At 38.6% G+C, this 17,656-nt stretch overlaps 1 protein-coding gene across 6 annotated transcripts in view; it reads left to right on the forward strand.

The window, feature by feature from the left end:
- Positions 1-17,656, forward strand: part of BMPR1B (bone morphogenetic protein receptor type 1B) — a 407,599-nt gene that overhangs the window by 374,339 nt on the left and 15,604 nt on the right. For all 6 annotated transcript variants that reach the window (XM_037990043.2, XM_037990033.2, XM_073017494.1 and 3 more), the window contains 3 exons: positions 651-789; positions 5,900-6,092; positions 7,237-7,534. In XM_037990043.2, the coding sequence (XP_037845971.1) occupies positions 651-789; positions 5,900-6,092; positions 7,237-7,534 (630 nt within the window). The remainder of the gene's footprint in view (positions 1-650; positions 790-5,899; positions 6,093-7,236; positions 7,535-17,656) is intronic.

The raw sequence follows: 17,656 nt of genomic DNA on the forward strand, positions 1-17,656 counted from the left end.
TTAAATTTGATAATTCCCAATTATTTTTTAATGGCCTATGAACTTATTTTCTAGATTGTGAAATATTAAGGACCTTGATATTTATATCATTTGGCTTTTGATTAATTTATTACTCATTTGAGATACTCTTCAAATGGTCAGATAATTGATTCAAATAAATTCATTTCTAATTGAAAAGTTAGTTATTGACAAAAAGTTTTTAAAGATTAAATTTATATTATTTCTTTAGATATGACCTAATATAAGAGAGTTAGCTATAATGTTTTGTGTATACCAAAAATTTACATATTTGATTAATTAGGGACTTTAGAAAAGATTTTAAGGAATAATATTGGAGCTATTTAGAAACACTAATAGAATGTAGTCTGCTTGGATATATGCAATCTGAAATAAATAAAAGAAGAAAAATTGTAAATGCTTGAGACTGAGTAAAAATACGTAGTTTATTTAGTTTATTTTAAAAAATAGGTTAGCAAAACAGTAATGAGTTTTACTTGGGAAACCATAACTAAGAGTAAAAAATATGAAGCATTTAATGTATTATATTTAGGTGCTAAAATAAAACTGCTGTGATTACCATATTAGTTGCAGTATTTTACTCCATCGTTGTATTTCATTATCTAAAATTATCTTCCTCTATCCATCTTTAGGTATAAAAGACAAGAAACCAGACCTCGATACAGCATTGGGTTAGAACAGGATGAAACTTACATTCCTCCTGGAGAATCCCTGAGAGACTTAATTGAGCAGTCTCAGAGCTCAGGAAGTGGATCAGGCCTCCCTCTGCTGGTATGAGAAGAACATATCTTGAATTTAAAGGAAATGTTTTCTGAAAGAACTGTCAATGAATATGGGGTTTCACTTACTGATACAGATAGGGCACTGGACAAGGAGAAAGCTCTGTGCAGTCTGTTGGACATCTGATCTCAGCTGCAGGGCTTCCTGATAACATTTTGACATATTGAGAGTAAGGTGATTATTTTTTAATGTAGGTGTGTGGTTACAATCCAGACCCTCAGACATTCTGATAAAGAGCAGATTAGAAAACATTAAACATGGGACCATCTTCCCTCTGTTTTCCATAAGGATAGCATTACCGCACTTTGGCCTGGCTTTTGAAGGCTAAAATATTACAACCAACTGGCTTCTCAGTAGTTCTACAAAGAAAGAAGGTTGCTTTTCAGCTGTGGGGTTTATGTTTCAGGGTAAAGTTCTGGCTTTTCCAATCAGGAGAAGCTTCATTTTTCTGATGGTCAGCACTGTCAACCTTGAAGAGAATATGTGAGCAAATACAATTTGAAAATCAATAGTAATACACTTATTTTTTTCTAGAAGAGTTGTACAAATAGTAAAATCCCTTTTGGTATTAATGAATTAGATGCTATCGGAATTGAAACTGAGTTCTTCCAGTGTTTCTTGCCTTCAAACTCATCTTTCTCATTACTGTGGAGTTCTGTCTTCAAAACCATTGATCTTGCAATGTTACGTCCTGGATAAAATATCCTAATACCCTATACTGCTTGCAGGTCTCCTTTCCCAGCTTGGTATGTGTGGTGCATAAACTCAACCTGCCTTCCTGACATCTCCTCCCACCTCTCCCCAGTATGCTGCCTGGGCTCTAGCATCACCTTTGAGTAATTATTTCTCAAATGCAACATATATCCGTGTCTTTGCAAATATAATATCTTTACTGGACATACCTCCAACTCATGGCTCAAGGTCTACCTCATATTTTACCTCTGTGACAACCTCTCAGTTACCCCAGACTAAGCCAGTCTATTTATCTTCTGTGATAACACTTTCTTTTTAGCACTAATAACGGCTATTTAAAGTAATGTTGTAATTGGTGGTAATGTTCTTGTGTCTTTTAGTGAGTCTGTCCTCTTTGGGGATAGAGGTTACATTTTGTTCACTTTCTACCCCCAGTAGAGTGGCTGATTTATTAAAGGTGCTGTTCAATAATTTGTTATTAAAAAGCTTTCAGCTCCTACTTTTAATAGCTATAAAATACTATCTTGTTTCTATAATCTAGATACCAAAAATAATATTTGGCTCACATCATATAATGATTAAGAGCATATATTCTCAAGCCAGATTGTCTGGTTCCAATCCTGGCCAGACGTTGGCCTTTAAAATTAAATCAAATTCTCATTTAGTCCTCATAGCAACCCTATAAGATAGTACCAGAAATATCAGTATAACCCAGTATTACCCATCAGGGGATACAGGCCCAGATAGGTCAACTAGCTAGTATGTGGAGAAGCCAGAATTCAAACCCAGATGATCTGTGCTCTTAACATTAGTGAGATGTGAACTAAATAATGGTTAAATAAAACAAAGTGCATTTGATGGGGGTAGGATGGGAAGGAGGGTTCTATAAAACTCAGTTCAATAAAGAAAAAGTCTCTATTACAGATTTATTTTCTGGTTTTAAGATTTGGTTATTAAGATAAACAATGCAGAAGTATATAGTTCTGTCTATATATATTGGTATGTGAGTGAATACCTCATCTTAACATTGATTTGTTATTAATTTTAATAACATAATGGGCAAATTAGTGCCTTATATATAACCACGTACTTGGACCTCGTGTTTACCAAACGACTTTATATGTGCCCTTTAATTTTGGGTCTTTTCTTTTTCATAAAATGTCCATTTTTTCCTTCTTTAAAAGAAAATAATATCATAGGGCTTTTGTAAGAATTAAGAATTAAGACTGTGTGTGTGTGTGTGTGTGTGTGTGTGTGTATTTTCTGTGTGTGTGTCTTCTCACAGTCCTGGAATAGTGAGAATTCTTTATAACTCCTTACACATTCAGTTGTTCTCAGTGTACATGAAATACAGTGATCTTTTTGAAAGTACAGCTATAGTCATTGTATCTTCCAGGCATTTTATTTATACAATTAATCTAAGAAGTTGATATCTAAGAATGTAATATAGAATTAAAGTTTAGGTATAGAAGGACCAGAAACATTTGCCAAATCAAATAAAAACTAAAATGAATCAGTTAAAAATTTTCAAAGTTATATTTTTAGATCCTTACATGTTATAATAGCTTACTTTCTCTCTTTGGGATAAGTTGTTCCTATTCTATCGAGTATTGCCAATTCTCTCAAAACTTATAATTAAAGTATAAAATGTATTATTAGAAAAAAAAAAGCAAATACAAAAATGCTTATGTTAGGAAATACTCCATAGACTTACATGAGCAATGCTTTGTAAGATCTGTAAATTAAATATTTTTCTTTAATAAATGTGGGAAGTTTCCACTCAAGCAAGTGATTTCCCTGTGTATGAATTTGGCTCCCAACTGCTTGGTGTCCATGTTGCTCCTGTTTCCTTGTTAGGAAATGGAGTACAGTGGACTCAACATGATGTCTCATGGCTCACTGGGCTCCTAAAGGGAGGACGACTGCATTACACATAAACTTACGTGCTTATTTCCATCAAGCTTCAGTGGCTTCATGGTACATCAGCAGTTTTTTTTCCATAAAGTACGATATTTATAATCTTCATTATAAATAATATATAATATATTATGACCCCCAAAAATGTTCATGTCCTAATCCCCAGGATTTTTCTTTTCTTTCTTTTTTTTTTTTTTTTGGAGATGGAGTCTCGCTCTGTCACCCGGGCTGGAGTGCAGTGGCCGGATCTCAGCTCACTGCAAGCTCCGCCTCCTGGGTTTTTGCCATTCTCCTGCCTCAGCCTCCTGAGTAGCTGGGACTACAGGCGCCCGCCACCTCGCCCGGCTAGTTTTTTTGTATTTTTTTTTTTAGTAGAGACGGGGTTTCACTGTGTTAACCAGGATGGTCTCAATCTCCTGACCTCGTGATCCGCCCGTCTCGGCCTCCCAAAGTGCTGGGATTACAGGCTTGAGCCACCGCGCCCGGCCTTTTTTTTTTTAGACAAGGTCTTGCTCTGTCACTCAGGCTGGAGTGTTGTGGTACGATCTTGACTCTTTACAGCCTTGACCTCCCAGACTCAAGCAATCCTCCCACCTCAGCCTCCCAAGTAGCTTGTCACTACAGGTGTGTGCTACTACACCTGGCTAATTTTCATATTATTTATAGAGATGAGTTTTTGCCATGTTGCCCAGGCTGGTCTTGAACTCCTGGACTCAAGGGATCCTCCCTCCACAGCCTCCCAAAGTGCTGGGATTTCAGGCATGAGCCACCGTGCCTGGCCCTAATCCCTAGAATTTTGTGTTCTATGACAAGGGTGAGCAAAGGTTGCTGATGATAAGATAAGACCATTTTGGATTATCTGGGGTGTCCCAGTGTAACTGCATGGCTCCTAAAAGTACAAAAAGAACAAGTTTAAGTTTTTAATTGATGTAAAGTATATCTCTACAGAGAATACATTTCAGTTTTCTTATCAGGTGTTACAAGAGTTATATGCTAGATTCTTTATGTCCTCTAAATTATATAAATTGTAACAGATGCTTAGCCCTTTCAGTCTTGGAACCGTTGATATCAGAGTTCTTCAAATATTTTACTGTAAGTACAGATGGGATGAAGATCATATGTAAAGAGACATTTAAATTTAATGCCACTTAACTCGTATTTTCATTCTCTTTGTCTCTACTCCACTCTTTATAATATTGTTTACAGCTCTCTTAGAGCTTGGTAAATAATATTATCTCCAACTTGTTAGTTTCTCTCATTAACTTTTCTCTCTAATATGCTGTTTTGTCTACTGTTTTGTATTTTTTATTATGACAATTAACTGTTGCATTTCAAAAATGTAATTTCCAGTAATCTTATCTTGCTTATTTTTTATTCCATCTTCATTTCATTTAGAGTTACTTGGCATTCTGTATCTCAGAATTCCAATATGTAATCCGAAGAGGTTAAATCTATTTGGGTTGTTTCCGTTGACTCTTATTTGTAGCGGCTCTTTCTTTTTGTTCTAAAGAATTCATTCTCTAGAATCGTCTCTCATTCTCTCTGTTTCTTCTCTCCCTCCATTTTTTTGGTTCTCCTTTTTCCTTCCCATTCTTGGATATTTCCTGTATTTCCTTGGGAGCCCAGGAGTGCATTACAGTTTACTTCTTATGTCATACCCGTGATCAAGTTGTATGGTGGCAAGAGTTCCTACAAAGTACTATTATCCCACCATAGTCACGGAATGAAAAGTATTCTGCAAATGGTTTCCTCAAGAGAGCATTTGTATGGAGGAGCCTTGGCATGCTACCAACCCATAGCAAATTTAGTACCATTTGATGCTCCCTGCTTAATGCTGAAGCCTTAGGTTCAGTTCCTCTGGTTTTAAAGGAGTCAGAGTTTAAACTCTGGATTCCAGTTCTGGTATTATTCTTTGCCCAGACAGCAACTTGGTTTATCGTTTCCTGCTCTGGTCTCAACTCCTTCCTTCCTTCCCTCCCTCCCTCCCTCCCTTACTTCTTCCTTCCTTCCCTCCCTCCCTCCCTCCCTTACTTCTTCCTCCCTGCATATAGATTTCCTTTATTTCTGTATGTGCCTAACAATGCATTACAATTTTGTTTTGTCATATTTTATACATGATTGGGTGTATGGTGACAAGAGTCTCTTCAGAGTATGTAGTAGTCCATTATAACGGGGAAGTGCAAGTATTCTATTCTGCCAATTACTATGAACCCACTCAGGTTTTTTCTCTGTGAAAATAATAATAGTAGAATAAAATATTTCATAATTTGGAAGCAGTATTTTGAACTTTTAGAATCCACACTCAATCTCAAATATGTTTAAAAGAGTGTAACAGAAATTAATAAATAAATACAAATAAGTTGTCTAGGTTAAGAAAAATACTGGCTAAATATATTTTACATGCAGTAATCGTTTCTTCTCAGGAGAAAAAAAGATTAAACAAATCTGTAGTGCTGTGAATACACTAACAGTGTGTTTTGGGATTTCACAGGTCCAAAGGACTATAGCTAAGCAGATTCAGATGGTGAAACAGATTGGAAAAGGTCGCTATGGGGAAGTTTGGATGGGAAAGTGGCGTGGCGAAAAGGTAGCTGTGAAAGTGTTCTTCACCACAGAGGAAGCCAGCTGGTTTAGAGAGACAGAAATATATCAGACAGTGTTGATGAGGCATGAAAACATTTTGGGTGAGTAAAAGTTTGCGTAGCTATGTTCAGGGTTTCCTAGCTTTCCTCTGTCTTTCTGTTAACATCTGCATGTTAACTCATCTGTCTAGACCCGTTGTGAAATGTACTGAAGTTTTCTTCTTGGCATGGGCCCAAGAACATCATAAGTTTCTAATGGGAGACCTCACAGGAGGAATGAATGACTAAGGCACTTCTGTGAGTAAGTGGTAGACTGGAAATGGAATACTCTCAAATATTTTTTCTTCAGAAACAGGAAATGCAAGTGTAATACCAGAATTTCTCGGGATTTCTTGGGAATTTGAAGGAACGTATTTTTGTTTAAATGTTGTAGGAATCTTATCTGCAGAGTTTATTTGTATCAATAGTTTATATTGAAAATTGGTTTTATTTTTGCAAGTTAGAAATGATCTGTCTGGATCGTTCAAGTAGAAAGAGAGTAAGCTAATCAGTGGGATATATTCCTTAATTCAAGAATTCAATACCCTGTTTTGCAAACAATGTCTTATGTGTAACTATAATACCATAAAGTAGTTTAGATAACATAGTAGTTTATAATACCATAAAGTAGTGTAAACATCAACTACTGATGAGGAAGGGACCATATTTTCAGATGTAAACTCTTAATCTTTCTCTCCTCCTATAATTTTTTTTTTTTTTTTTTTTTTTTTTTTTTTTTTGAGATCAAGTCTTGCTCTGTCACCCAGGCTGGAGTGCAATGGTGTGATCTCTGCTCACTGTAACCTCCGCCTCCCAGGTTAAAGCGATTCTCCTGCTTAGCCTCCTGAGTAGCTGGGATCAGAGGCACATGCCACCATGCCCGGCTAATTTTTGTATTTTTTAGTAGAGATGGGGTTTCACCATGTTGGCCAGAGTGGTCTTGAACTCCTGACCTCAAGTGATCCACCTGCCATGGCCTCCCAATGTGCTTGGATTACAGGTGTGAGTCACTGTGCCCGGCCTTACTCGTATAATTTTGATTGCCTCTTATTGGTATTAGTCATTTAATACCATCATAGGCATAGTCAGGAAATTGAATGAAATGCTAAACAAAAATTACCTGTGACAAAGAATGATGTTTGAGGATATGAGTTATTCCTGATACTATTTGGAAAACACGAAACCTTTTCATCTTTTTTCCTTTTAGGTTTCATTGCTGCAGATATCAAAGGGACAGGGTCCTGGACCCAGTTGTACCTAATCACAGACTATCATGAAAATGGTTCCCTTTATGATTATCTGAAGTCCACCACCCTAGACACTAAATCAATGCTGAAGTTAGCCTACTCTTCTGTCAGTGGCTTATGTCACTTACACACAGAAATCTTTAGCACTCAAGGCAAACCAGCAATTGCCCATCGAGATCTGAAAAGTAAAAACATTCTGGTGAAGAAAAATGGAACTTGCTGTATTGCTGACCTGGGCCTGGCTGTTAAATTTATTAGGTTAGTATGAAAGTGAACAAATATATGTTTTATGACTCTTTTCTGTTACTTTTTATTTTGTAGCACAGTGCTTCTAGGATATTTAGTAGAAGAGGAATATCATTAATTTTGACATTTGAGGTGGGGAACCACCAAACATTTTATTAGCAACACAGCATATTTGGGTCTGCTCGATTGTTTCTATGCTCATCAGAGACATTGCTTAGAGACTGTTCACATTAGGTTTGCAGCTGTCATTAAGTTATGTAGAAAAGAGGTAGCTAATACCTGGGAATATGTAGTCAGAATTCTGCGTAACATTTGTAAGTAGGAAAAAGTTTTGGGGAAAATTTACAGATTATATATGGATAAAGACATTTTTTATATGGTACAGGAAAGATAACTTGCATAGGTGTTTTATGAGAACTGTTAGAAACTAATAAACAAAACCCAGCTGTTATTCAGTACTGTTATCCTGTACCTGAAACAGTGAATTTAACATCTGTGCACATAAACCAGAGCATGTTGTAAAACAGTGGTTTTCAGACCTCTAGGGCTGCTTGGGTTACATCAGTAGCTTCTGCACACTAGGGAGGGGAGATGATAGTAGGGACTCTATTTTGCTTACTCTCACTTTAATCAGAGAGGCTCCTTCCATTTCACAGATGATTTAATTAGAATAAATGGTTTCTCTGGAAAACAAAGCAAACAAAATGAGCTTGCAAACCACCCGTGTAGAGAAATCATCGTGTAACTACCTTTTAAAGAACTCAGTTTAGGCTCAGCCATTATTAAATTGTTGGATCATCTTGTGGATTTTTCTAAGTTAAGACTCTGTAATACATGGAGAAGAGCATAAAGAAAAAGCCATGGAGATTATTAAAAGTTTGGAAAGTAAAATTGACAGAAAAAGACAATGGATTGGTATTTTTGGCCAGAAGTAAAGGCTGAGGTGTGATTTAATAACGTACCCCGAATATATTAAGGTCTTCACCATGTAAAGGATGGGAAATTGAAGTTCTTGATCTTTAAAAACAAAGCAAGAGGAAATGATTTGGGCTATAGATTTAAGTTAGAAATATGAATCTCCTGCCAATAAAGATTATTAAATCCTTTCTCCCTTCTGATTTTTTTTCCTCTGACCTACAACACTTTTCAAGTCTCCTATAAAAAAAATTCCTGCAATTCTTCTTAAATTACCAGCCTCTCTCTCCTTCTCTCCCCTGTTAAATTTCTCCCAAGAGTTCCAAAAGATCATCTGCTTCTAAAACCCAGCAATTTTTAATAGTCTTGTAATTCAGCTTCTGTTTCATTCTCTCTGGACACTGGTGTATTCAGAGACACCACTGGACTTGGACACCAGAGGCCTTCTCCATTGCCATCACCTTATCCATAGTGTCCAAACCTTTCTTTCTCTTGTTTTCTTGGTGTATCTCTGTACTCGTTTCCCCTTTCTCTCTCTCCACTGGCTCTGCTCTCTTTTTACCTCTTAATGTGTTTTCCTACTGCTAGATTTCCTGCTGTATCTGCATTTGCTTCCTAGTTCCCAATTTTGGCTGATCCATTCTTAATATTAGGTATCTGACATCATCTTTCGTTCCCTAACTTTTGGTTTGCTCAAGTGAATGAATTTCCTCTCCACAATATTCTCATTTTTACTGGGCCAGTGTGGGCCTTCTGTACAATTTTTCTAGATTCTGGGGTGAAGCATTTTGAGTTACTTTGTTTGTCTCTCCTATTTCCAGTCTTTTGTACATGCTGCCACTGGATTTATTTTCTTAAAGCCTAATTTTGGGCATCAAAATAATTTCGTAGTTCCCTGTGGCTTCATGTGAAAATGTAGAGTCCCTTGGTGCAGTAGACTCTTTTCTGACCTTGGGCTATTCTTCTCCCCTATTTCCACCACACTCCTTATCTTTGGCAAGATTTATTCTGAAGACTTCACACTTCTCATACCATCAAGTGTTTATAACATGCTTTTATCATTACCCGAACACCCATATCCCCTTCTCTATCTAGATCACAACTACTGATCTTCACAGTTTCTTCCTTTGAGACATCTTTTTAAATTTTGATATTTTAGACAAAGTCTTGCTCTGTCACACAGACTAGAGTGCAGTGGCACCATCACAACTCACTGCAGCCTTGGCCTTCCAGGCCCAGCAGTCCTCCCACCTCAGCCTTCTGAGTAGCTGGAACTTTAGGCACGTGCCACCATGCCTGGCTAATTTTTTTTTTTTTTAATAGATGGGATCTCACTATGTTGCCAGGCTGGCCTCAAACTCCTGAACTCAAGTGATCTTCCTGTATCAACCTCCCAAAATGCTGGGATTATAGGCATGAGCCACCGTGCCTGGCCCACCTGCTGTTTATTATTATTATTATTATTATTATTATACTTTAAGTCCTAGGGTACATGTGCACAACGTGCATGTGTGTTACATATGTATACATGTGCCATATTGGTGTGCTGCACCCATTAACTTGTCATTTATATTAGGCATATCTCCTAATGCTATCCCTCCCCCTTCCCCCCACCCCACCACAGGCCCTGGTGTGTGATGTTCCCCACCCTGTGTCCAAGTGTTCTCATTGTTCAATTCCCACCTATGAGTGAGAACATGCGGTGTGTGGTTTTCTGTCTTTGCAATAGTTTGCTCAGAATAATGGTTTCCAACTTCATCTGTTTCCCTGAAAAAGACATGAACTCATCCTTTTTTATGGCTGTGTAGTATTCCATGGTATATGTGTGCCACATTTTCTTAATCCAGTCTATCATTGATGGACATTTGGGTTGGTTCCAAGTCTTTGCTATTGTGAATAGTGCCACAATAAACATACATGTGCAGGTGTATTTATAGCAGCATGATTTATAATCCTTTGGGTATGTACCCAGTAATGGGATGGCTGGGTCAAATGGTATTTCTGGTTCTAGATCCTTGAGGAATCACCATACTGTTTTCCACAATGGTTGAACTTGTTTACAGTCCCACCAACAGTGTAAAAGTGTTCTGATTTCTCCACATCCTCTCCAGCACCTGTTGCTTCCTGACTTTTTAGTGATCGCCATTCTAACTAGTGTGAGATGGTATCTCATTGTGGTTTTGATTTGCATTTGTCTGATGGCCAGTGATGATGAGCATTTTTTCATGTGTCTGTTGGCTGCATAAATGTCTTCTTTTGAGAAGTGTCTGTTAATATCCTTTGCCCACTTTTTGATGGGGTTGTTTAAGTTCTTTGTAGATTCTGGTTATTAACCCTTTGTCAGATGGGTAGATTGTAAAAATTTTCTCCCATTCTGTAGGTTGCCTGTTTGCTCTAATGGTAGTTTCTTTTGCTGTACAGAAGCTCTTTAGTTTAATTAGATCCCATTTGTCAATTTTGGCTTTTGTTGCCATTGTTTTTGGTGTTTTAGTCATGAAGTCCTTGCCCATGCCTATGTCCTGAATAGTATTGCCTAGGTTTTCTTCTAGGGTTTTTACGGTTTTAGGTCTAACATTTCAGTCTCTAATCCATCTTGAATTAATTTCTGTATAAGGTGTAAGGAAAGGATCCAGTTTCAGCTTTCTACTTATGGCTAGCCAGTTTTCCCGGCACCATTTATTAAATAGGGAATCCTTTCCCCATTTCTTGTTTTTGTCAGGTTTGTCAAAGATAGATGGTTGTAGATGTGTGGTATTATCTCTGAGGGCTCTGTTCTGTTCCATTGGTCTGTATCTCTGTTTTGGTACCAGGACCATGCTGTTTTGTTTACTGTAGCCTTGTAGTATAGTTTGAAGTCAGGTAGCATGATGCTTCCAGGTTTGTTCTTTTGACATAGGATTGTCTTGGCAATGCGGGCTCTTTTTTGGTTCCACATGAACTTTAAAGTAGTTTTTTCCAATTCTGTGAAGAGAGTCAGTGGTAGCTTGATGGGGATGGCATTGAATCTATAAATTACCTTGGGCAGTATGGCCATTTTCATAATACTGATTCTTCCTATCCATGAGCATGGAATGTTCTTCCGTTTGTGTCCTCTTTTATTTTGTTGAGCAGTAGTTTGTAGTTCTCCTTGAAGAGGTCCTTCACATCCCTTTTAAGTTGGAGTGAATGGGAGTTCACTCATGATTTGGCTGTTTGTCTGTTAGTGGTGTATAGGAATGCTTGTGGTTTTTGCACATTGACTTTGTAACCTGAGACTTTGCTAAAGTTGCTTACCAGCTTAAGATTTTGGGCTGAGACAATGGGGTTTTCTAAATATACAATCATGTCATCTGCAAACAGGGACAATTTAACTTCTTCTTTTCTTAATTGAATAACCTTTATTTCTTTCTCTTGCCTGATTGCCCTGGCCAGAACTTCCAGCACTATGTTGAATAGGAGTGGTGAGAGGGGGGGCAACCCTGTCTTGTGCCAGTTTTCAAAGGGAATGCTTCCAGTTTTACCCATTCAGTATGATACTGGCTGTGGGTTTGTCATAAATAGCTCTTATTATTTAGAGATACTATCGTCTCATCAATACCTAATTTATTGAGAGTTTTTAGCATGAAGTGCTGTTGGATTTTGTTGAAGGCCTTTTCTGATCTATTGAGATAATCAGGGTTTTTTTGGTCTTTGGTTCTGTTTATATGATGGATTACATTTATAGATTTGCATATGTTGAGCCAGCCTTGCATCCCAGGGATGAAACCAATTTGTTTGTAGTGGATAAGCTTTTTGATGTGCTGCTGGATTTGGTTTGCTAGTATTTTATTGAGCATTTTGCATTGATGTTCATCAGGGATATTGGTCTAAAATCCTCTTTTTTTGTTGTGTCTCTGGCAGGCTTTGGTATCAGGATAATGCTGGCCTCATAAAATGAGTTGGGGAGTATTCCCTCTTTTTCTATTGATTGGAATAGTTTCAGAAGGAATGGTACCAGCTCCTCTTTGTACCTTTGGTAGAATTCGACTGCGAATCCATCTGGTCCTGGACTTTTTTTGGTTGGTAGGCTATTAATTATTGCCTCAATTTCTGAGCCTCTTATTGGTCTATTCAGGGATTCATCTTCTTCCTGGTTTAGTCTTGGGAGGGTGTATGTGTCCAGGAATTTATCCATTTCTTCTAGATTTTTCTAGTTTATTTGCGTAGAGGTGTTTATAATATTCTCTGATGGTAGTTTGTGTTTCTGTGGGATCGGTGGTGGTATCCCCTTTATCATTTTTTATTGCATCTACTTGATTCTTCTCTCTTTTCTTCTTTATTAGTCTTGCTAGTGGTCTATCAATTTTGTTGATAGTTTCAAAAAACCAGCTTCTGGATTCATTGATTTTTTGAAGGATTCATTGATTTTTTGTGTCTCTGTCTCCTTCAGTTCTGCTCTGATCTTAGTTATTTCTTGCCTTCTGCTAGTTTCTGAATGTGTTTGCTCTTGCTTCTCTAGTTCTTTTAGTTGTAATGTTAGGGTATCAATTTTAGATCTTTCCTGCTTTCTCTTGTGGGCACTTATTGCTATAAATTTCCCTCTACACACTGCTTTAAATGTGTCCTAGAGATTCTGGTATGTTGTGTCTTTGTTCTTGTTGGTTTCAAAGAACATCTTTATTTCTGCCTTCATTTCATTAGGTACACAGTAGTCATTCAGGAGCAGGTTGTTCAGTTTCCATGTAGTAGAGTGGTTTTGAGTGAGTTTCGTAACCCTGAGTTCTAGTTTGATTGCACCGTGGTCTGAGAGATAGTTTGTTATAATTTCTGTTCTTGTACATTTGCCGAGGAGTGCTTTACTTCCAACTTTGTGGTCAATTTTGGAATAAGTGTGATGTGGTGCTGAGAAGAATGTATATTCTATTAATTTGGGGTGGAGAGTTCTGTAGATGTCTATTAGGTCCACTTGGTGCAAAGCTGAGTTCAAGTCTGGATATCCTTGTTAACTTTCTGTCTCATTGATCTGTCTAATGTTGACAACGGGGTATTAAAGTCTCCCATTATTATTGTGTGGGAGTCTAAGTCTCTTTGTAGGTCTCTAAGGATTTGCTTTATGAATCTGGGTGCTCCTGTATTGGGTGCGTATATATTTAGGATAGTTAGCTCTTCTTGTTGAATTGATCCCTTTACCATTATGTAATGGCCTTCTTTGTCTCTTTTGATCTTTGTTGATTGAAAGTCTGTTTTATCAGAGACTAGGATCGCAACCCCTGCTTTTTTTTGTGTTCCATTTGCTTGGTAGATCTTCCTCCATCCCTTTATTTTGAGCCTATGTGTGTCTCTGCACGTGAGATGGGTCTTCTGAATACAGCACCCTGATGGGTCTTGACTCTTTATCCAATTTGCCAGTCTGTATCTTTTAATTGGAGCATTCAGCCCATTTACATTTAAGGTTAATATTGTTGTGTGTGAGTTTGAGCCTGTCATTATGATGTTAGCTGGTTATTTTGTTTGTTAGTTGATGCAGTTTCTTCTTAGCATCAATGGTCTTTACAATTTGGCATGTTTTTGCAATGGCTGGTACCGCTTGTTCCTTTCCATGTTTAGTGTTTCCTTCAGGAGGTCTTGTAGGGCAGGCCTGGTGGTGACAAAATCTCTCAGCATTTGCTTGTCTGTAAAGGATTTTATTTCTCCCTCACTTATGAAGCTTAGTTTGGCTGGATATGAAATTCTGGGTTTAAAATTCTTTTCTTTAAGAATGTTGAATATTTCCCCCACTCTCTTCTGGCTTGTAGATCCACTGTTAGTCTGATGGGCTTCCCTTTGCGGGTAACCTGACCTTTCTCTCTGGCTGCCCTTAACATTTTTTCCTTCATTTCAACTTTGGTGAATTTGACAATTACGTGTCTTGGTGTTGCTCTTCTCGAGGAGTATCTTTGTGGTGTTCTCTGTATTTCCTGAATTTGAATATTGGCCTGCCTTGCTAGGTTGGGGAAGCTCTCCCGTATAATTTCCTGAAGAATGTTTTCCAATTTGATTCCATTTTCCCTGTCACTGTCAGGTACACCAATCAGACGTATATTTGGTCTTTTCACATAGTCCCATGTGTCTTGCAGGCTTTGTTTGTTTCTTTTTACTCTTTTTTCTCGCAACTTCTCTTCTTGCTTCATTTCATCATTTGATCTTCCATCACTGATACCCTTTCTTCCACTTGATCCAATCGGCTACTGAAGCTTGTGCATGCATCACATAGTTCTCCTGCCATGGTTTTCAGCTCCATCAGGTCATTTAAGGTCTTCTCTGCACTGTTTATTCTAGTTAGTCATTCATCTAATCTTTTTTCAAGGTTTTTAGCTTCTTTGCAATAGGTTCCAACATCCTCCTTTAGCTCAGAGAGGTTTGTTATTACCGATCGTCTGAAGCCTTCTCTCAACTCGTCAAAGTCATTCTCCGTCCACCTTTGTTCCTTTGCTGGTGAGGAGCTGTGTTCCCTCGGGAGGAGAAGAGGTGCTCTTATTTTTATAATTTTCAGCTTTTCTGCTCTGGTTTCTCCCCATCTTTGTGGTTTTATCTACCTTTGTTCTTTGTTGATGGTGATGTACAGATGGGGTTTTGGTGTGGATGTCCTTTCTGTTTGTTAGTTTTTCTTCTAACAGTCAGGACCCTCAGCTGCAGGTCTGTTGGAGTTTGCTGGAGGTCCACTCCAGACCCTGTCTGCCTGGGTATAACCAGTGGAGGCTGCAGAACAGCAAATATTACAGAACAGCAAGTGTTTCTGCCTGATCCTTCCTCTGGAAGCTTCGTCTCAGAGGGGCACCCAGCTGTATGAGGTGTCAGTCAGCCCCTACTGGGAGGTGTCTCCCAATTAGGCTACCCAGGAGGAGGTAGTCTGTCCATTCTCAGATCTCAGACTCTGTGCTGGGAGAATCACTACTCTCTTTAAAGCTGTCAGACAGGGATGTTTAAGTCTGCAAAAGTTTCTGCTGCCTTTTGTTCAGCTATGCCCTGCCCGCAGAGGTGGAGTCTACAGAGGCAGGCAGGCCTTGTTGAGCTGCCGTGGGCTCTACTCACTTTGAGCTTCCCAGCTGCTTTGTTTACCTACTCAAGCCTCAGCAATGGCGGATGCCCCTCCCCCAGCCTCGCTGCTGCCTTGCAGTTGGATCTCAGACTGCTATACTAGCAATGAGCAAGGCTCCGTGGGCATGGGACCCTCTGAGCCAGGCACGGGATATAATCTCCTGGTGGGCCATTTGCTAAGACCATTGGAAAAGCGCAGTATTAGGGTGGGAGTGTCCCGATTTTCCAGGTACTGTCTGCCACAGCTTCCCTTGGCTAAGAAAGGGAATTCCCCAACCCTTTGCACTTCCCGGGTGAAGTTATGCCTCACCCTCCTTTGGCTCACACTTCATGGGCTGCATGCACTGTCAGACAAGCCCCAGTGAGATGAACCCGGTACCTAAGTTGGAAATGCAGAAATCACCCATCTTCTGCGTCGCTCACGGTGGGAGCTATAGACTGGAGCTGTTCCTATTCGGCCATCTTGGAACCTCCCCACCTGCTGTTTTCAGTCTCTGTTCTTGTGTCTTCTAATATAACTCTGTGCTTATTATCATGAAATGTCTTGCCTGTTATATAGTCATCACTATTTATTTGTCATTCCCAGTGGAAAGTAAGCCCCTTGAAAGTAGATAACATGCATTTTTCAGATTTGCAGTTCTAGTGCCTTTCCCTGGTGCTTATTACTTAACGTTTAATGGATAAATGGTTCCATATGGAACACAGGATGAAGAAAAAACTTTTTTCCTAACACCAGAGATCCTACACATTCTGGCCGAAATCCACCTTTCTAATCTTATGTTCTACAGACTCTCAAATTTGTATGCTTTCTTTTGCAAAACTGAGCTACTTGCATTTTCTCCTTATATACCGCATGTTTGCTGTTGCCTTGCTTTTGATTGCACAGTCCGTGGGTTGGAAAGTCCCTGTTTTTCCATGTATCTTAATCCAGTCCCAGAATCACCTCTAAGTCACTTGATTCATCCTCCAGCTAAGAATAATGACAGCATCTTCTGTACTACTGTTGTAATTTCCTGGTCCTTGTCTGCTTGGTATTACAGTTATTTTGGGACATGCCTCATCTCTCCTACCAGTGATGGGGCATCTTGAGAGCAGGATCCATGCCAACTTAATTAATGTATTTCCCATTTAACATGACATAGTGAGTTACCCATTAGAGGTAGTCTAACATTGTTGTGAATCAATAAATGTAGGCAATAGCAAAGTAACTGAGACTCATCTCCTTTATAGACCTTAAAACAAAAAAGGAAAGTGAGTATCTATTATATTATAGAAACTTAGTTCTGCTTAATGGAAGGAGAATGAACTGAATGACCTCTCAAATTTCATACAAACCCTGATTCTAGGAAGTGGAGGGACTATTTTAAGGGATAATTCAGAGATTTATTTGTCATATATTAACTACTTCATCAAGAGATGAAGAGATGAAGATGATAGCCCAGATGTTGGCTGTGCAGACTCCTATGGCCATAGCCTAGCTGTGTGGGGCCGTTTAGCTTTCTGGGCCTCAGCATCATCTTCCATTACATGCAGATTACATTTGATCATTTCAGAGGTGCTTTTTCTAGTTTTATTTTCTGTGTTTCAAAGTTTGCTCTTCTCAGCTTTTGAGCCTTTTTTTTTTTTTAAACTTGCTTAATGTATTTCTTTAGTTTCTACTCTTTTTTTCACTGTTTTATATTGTATTTTTGCACATATGCATGGATATTTAGACTTTAATTACAAGTGGAGTCACAGCTTACCCTGTGCTGAATTCTCTGACTTCATATGAGAACTTCCTGTGGGACGGTCTCTGTGTAGTGGTAAGTGTTCTCTTAGGCTTTTCAGTTATTTCTGAAAGACTCCCAGGGAAGTCAGGAGCCACAGAGAGGGAGCGGACTATGCTTTAGAGGTTTCCTGCTCATATAAATTTTAAAATCCTGTGTTGGCTTCTTCATGCATTCTCTTGACAATGACGTAAGTGCCGATGCATTTCCTGATCAGCAGAAATTTAATCCAGGTGATGTGCTGGCGGACATCACCATTACCACCAGTCTCTACTGGGAGGAGAAAACAGTGACACATGAAATGCCTTGAAGAAACTTACAAAGCTTTTCACTTTTCACTCTGAAGAATTCAGCAACTCCTCTGAGACTTCAGTGTCAGAATAAAATATTTTCATATGGGAAAAATAAATCCTGGCTT

Source organism: Chlorocebus sabaeus, chromosome 7, assembly GCF_047675955.1.
Source record: "Chlorocebus sabaeus isolate Y175 chromosome 7, mChlSab1.0.hap1, whole genome shotgun sequence".
Taxonomy (NCBI): domain Eukaryota; kingdom Metazoa; phylum Chordata; class Mammalia; order Primates; family Cercopithecidae; genus Chlorocebus; species Chlorocebus sabaeus.